The 4,353-nt window shown below is 54.2% G+C and overlaps 1 protein-coding gene across 1 annotated transcript; it reads left to right on the forward strand.

The window, feature by feature from the left end:
* The first annotated feature begins 1,009 nt into the window (after positions 1 to 1,009).
* On the forward strand, positions 1,010 to 3,001 carry LOC100900876 (leucine-rich repeat-containing protein 24-like). Its single transcript, XM_029111144.1, has 2 exons — positions 1,010 to 2,635; positions 2,759 to 3,001. The coding sequence occupies exons 1-2, from the start codon at positions 1,010 to 1,012 to the stop codon at positions 2,999 to 3,001; spliced, it is 1,869 nt and encodes a 622-aa protein (XP_028966977.1).
* Positions 3,002 to 4,353: the final 1,352 nt, after the last annotated feature.

The following is a 4,353-nucleotide window of genomic DNA, read 5'->3' on the forward strand; positions in this document are numbered from 1 at the left end:
CCGCTCCTCACACTTCTTTCTAGCGTAGCGACGACCGAGCAGAAGCGGCAGAAGGACTCGGAGCCGAACTTACTCAGCCGCCCTGACCCGATGGTGGTGGAGGGGGGGGGAAGGGTTGGGGAGAAGGGAGGGGGGACCGTCGGACTCGGATAGATAGATAGAGAGGACATCGCGTCCGCAGAATTGGACAGGGAAACAGGAAGAGAGGGAGCGAGCGAGGGAGAAAGACAATCAGGACGTTGTATCTGTGTCCAACGGGCCATGCGACACGATCAAACCCGCTACTGCTTGAGTGAAAGGTACAAATGGCCCGACATTAAAGGAATCCACCGGCATGACGTCAGACCAACTAGCCAGACGGGCTGCGAGGTAATGGCACCGTCGACGGGACGGACCACTAAAACAGCAGACCGACGACGGCGAGATCAAAGCAGAGGAGACACACAGTATCCAACCATCCGTGAACCCGGTCACCTAAGGCCCATCAGGATCAACCTTGACTCAGGCATTGGTCCCAGCGGCAACATTCGCTTTGAGAAAAAAAAACTGCCAGAGCGGAGGACGTTGCTGTGACCCCGAGATTTGTTCAGTGTTTGCACTGCCTCGAATAGAGCGGTCCCGTCAGGAGAGAAGGCGGGCTGGGGCTCCTGCCGGGAACTCGCCGAATTTCGGGAATCGCCGCTGCCGTAACGGAAGATACAGGTGATCGAATAGATGCGTAAACCATGGGAGTAGATTCGTGGGCGTGATTCATGGCTCTGCAGCCTCTGCAGGCGGTCATCTAACGTACACGTCCAGTACATCCTGGAATGTAAACTGCAAAACAGAGATAATCCGTTGCGTCCCGACGAGATGGAGCTCCCGTATTCCTCATTCCCTCGCCTTTAACGAGCAGTCTTTTCGGTTCCCCACTCTCACCCAAAATTTTCCCTCTCTTTCCAGGCGACTACAGCTAACCGTTCCGGAAAAATCGCCTCGACGTCCCGTCAGCTACGATTCAACTAACAACATGTTCCTGCGCTACCTAATCGTTGCGTTGGCCGTGGTCTCGTGCGCGTCGGCCGCGGACTCGGCCTGCCACGCAAACTGCGTTTGCAAATGGAAACAGGGCAAACGCTGGGCGAGCTGTCAAGGCAAGAACATGATCACGGTACCGAACGGTCTGCCGTCGGAAATCCAAGTGATCGACTTGGAGAAGAATAACTTCCACACTCTGCCCACGAAAATATTCCAAGAGCGGGGCTTGACCAATCTGCAGAAGATCTACCTCCAGCACTGTCGACTGGGCAGGATAGCGGTGGACTCGTTGCATCAGCTGACGAATTTAGTCGAACTAGATCTTTCTCACAATCTCCTAACGGAAATTCCCACCGAGGCGTTGATGGCGGCGAGCCATCTGCGCAAGTTGCACCTGAACAACAATCCCATCTCGGAGCTGACGAACGGCTCGTTCAAAGGTCTCGACCACCTACAGCACCTATCGCTGTCCGGATGTCAAGTGCACCACATAGACGTGGCGGCTTTCGCCAGTTTAGAATCCCTGAAAGCCCTCTATCTGGACACGAATCGGCTGACGACGCTGCGTGCCGAGACAGTATCAACCCTTCCCCGGATAACCGAGCTCACTCTGACGGGGAACCCGTGGCATTGCGATTGCCATCTAGCGCCCCTGCGAAAATGGATGATCCGACGCAGTATCGGCAACCTCTACGCGCCCCACTGTGCTTCGCCCGAACGCATACGTGAGGTCTCGTGGACCGAGCTCGACGTCGAGGATTTCGCATGCCTGCCCGAAATCGCCCTACAGCTCAACATGCTCCACGTACACGTCGAGGAGGGCGCCAACGTCACTCTGGTGTGTGGCGTTCGCTCGCAGCCCGTGTCCGTGATCCGGTGGGAACCCGCTGAGATTTCGAACGAAACCTACATGGACCCGGATCGTTACCACACGAAGATCGACGACGCCCAACAGGGTCTGCAGGTGAGCTATCTCTGCATCGACCACGCTCAACTCGACGACTCAGGCGTGTATGTTTGCGTGTCAGAGAACAAGGCAGGAATTACGGCGGCCAACTTCACCCTGCATGTGACTAAGCAGCTCTTGAACCCAACCCATCTGGGTCGGACGGGAACCATTACTGTTATCGCACTTTTCGTGCTCGTGGCGATTCTCATCGCGTTGGGCCTGTGCTTTTTCGTGATGCGTCAGAGACATCGAGCCGATTCCGATACGAAGGTTCCCCCGAACCAGAGCTTCCTCAAGCAGTTGGCCGTGGTAAAAACGGTCAAGGGAGCACCGGAAGTTATTCCAGTTGTTGCTGCGAGTCCCAAATCCGAATTCGACGGGGTGGACAAGCGAGCCGAGAACGGGTCGTCGGGCTATGGCTCCGACCAAACGCCAGACCTCGTCAACAAGATCGGATTCGACAAAGAGATTCACTTATACAACGGACCCGTCGGCAACGGCTACGCGAACCCGGCCGACCCAGCGTACAGACATTCGCCGATGATGAGCCAATTGAACACGACCTACCAACAGGATGACTATGCATTGGGTCCGATACCGGGTGAGGCCGCACTTGGCGGCAGAGCGTATTCTCCAGAACCCCTACCCCCAGTACATCCCGCAAACCAAGCCGCTTGGCAGCAGCGGCAGCAGCAGCACGAGCTCCACCACCATCATCAGCAGCAGCAGCTGCAACACGAGCTGCAGGCAGCGTCAAGCGCCTTCTACAATGGGCTTGCGTCGCCCCAGCAGAGATGGACGCAGTCCGCAACTTCTCCCGTCGACGTCGGTGGCTATAGGAATTCCGCCAACCAGTCGCAAACGGTAGGAATTCCCACATCGCCATCAATGTCGCAACAAAACTGGGCACCTGCACCGGCGGTGCCACCTAGAGCACCGATGGCGGCTTTAGTGTCACCTCACGGCGATACGAGATACTCGCCCGACGAGGGTTACGCTGAAGAAACGATATGTTATGAAGGAACCGAGGTATGAATAGAGAAACTGTACTAGGTGTTTCAAAGACCCTCGGGTCCTTCTGTAATATTCTCTGTATGTATTAGCGTGCACTGAATCCTCGGGCTCGGGTCGGCGAGCGACAACGTCACCGCACGTCGCCGACCCCGCCGTGACCGGGATCACAACTCAGGGTACTTTAGTACTTTGACGCGTCCGTTGCTACTGTACGCCAGTCGGTGAGGTGGTATCACATCGTTCCGCCGGTGTTTTTTTCTAAACGACGACGATCACCGACGGGAGCGGATGAAAACTTTAGCCACCGCCGATATTAAGGTGCTCAACGCGAGCGGTGACTTCTGTACATACGATTTACATAAATGAATACAGACAAACAGACCCGTACTTAATTGTATTGTATGTAGAAATCGCGATGGAGAGCTGAAACAACGACAGATAAATTGAATCAAGGCTCTTCCAAGTGAAAAAAACAACCTCGAGACAAATAGAAGCCTGTCAATGACTGTACATAGAAATGTGTCCTCTTCTTTACCCACTCGACCGAGCCCACTCACCCGTTCCTTGGAATTGTTGGAAGAATGCAGATGCCCCCCACACTGATTCAGCAATTACGAACGGTATTTGTGTCATTCACGCGCTAACTCTCTCATTGTAAGTTACTCATGGCAACTACACCCGCCCGGCGCTGTTTGAAGCCGCCGAGTCCCATCGAATCATTCATCGACCGATTCCAAAGAAACGAAGGAAAAACGAACACTGAAGTCACGATCGATGATCAAGCATCCTCCCCGAGAAGCCAAGGGATCGTGTGCATCGTGCTCCGAATCGCATTTTACCAGTCTCTAATCTATTACCGCTTCCGACAAAGTTCGAGTCACCCACCGAAATTTGGGCGACCCTCGAGTCCCCGGGTCCGAGGCCAGAATCGGCTGCAGACAGCTCAGGTACTTTTATTCCGGTACACTCTTCGAAACAAGCGTGGCCGAAGGTAATTTCGGAGGGTCGGTCGGTCGGAAGGGAATTCATCAATAATTATTGGTCCGGATTGAATGTTCGTTGATAGATGAATTGGACACTGTCAACGGAGAGATCATGTACGTGAGCGCGTGAGCAGAGTGTTTATAGTAGAGAGTATTCTGTACAAACCCCTTGATGATTTTAGAGTGACAAAGGAAACCCTAAACGCCTCTCTCCCCACCTTATTCGGTCAGATGAGTTTCTACTTTCGCGCTAAGTTCAATCGTTTCGAGTATCCGCGAGGCGTCGGGTGACGCCGTCTGCCGCAGTGACCATTCATAGATTACGGCGTACGGAAATAATGTTCTCGAGCACCGTCCAGCTGAGCTCCACGATAGTCGTCCTCTCGAGCG

This window comes from Galendromus occidentalis, unplaced genomic scaffold (genome assembly GCF_000255335.2).
Source record: "Galendromus occidentalis unplaced genomic scaffold, Mocc_1.1 scf7180000077360, whole genome shotgun sequence".
NCBI classification, from domain to species: Eukaryota; Metazoa; Arthropoda; class Arachnida; order Mesostigmata; family Phytoseiidae; genus Galendromus; species Galendromus occidentalis.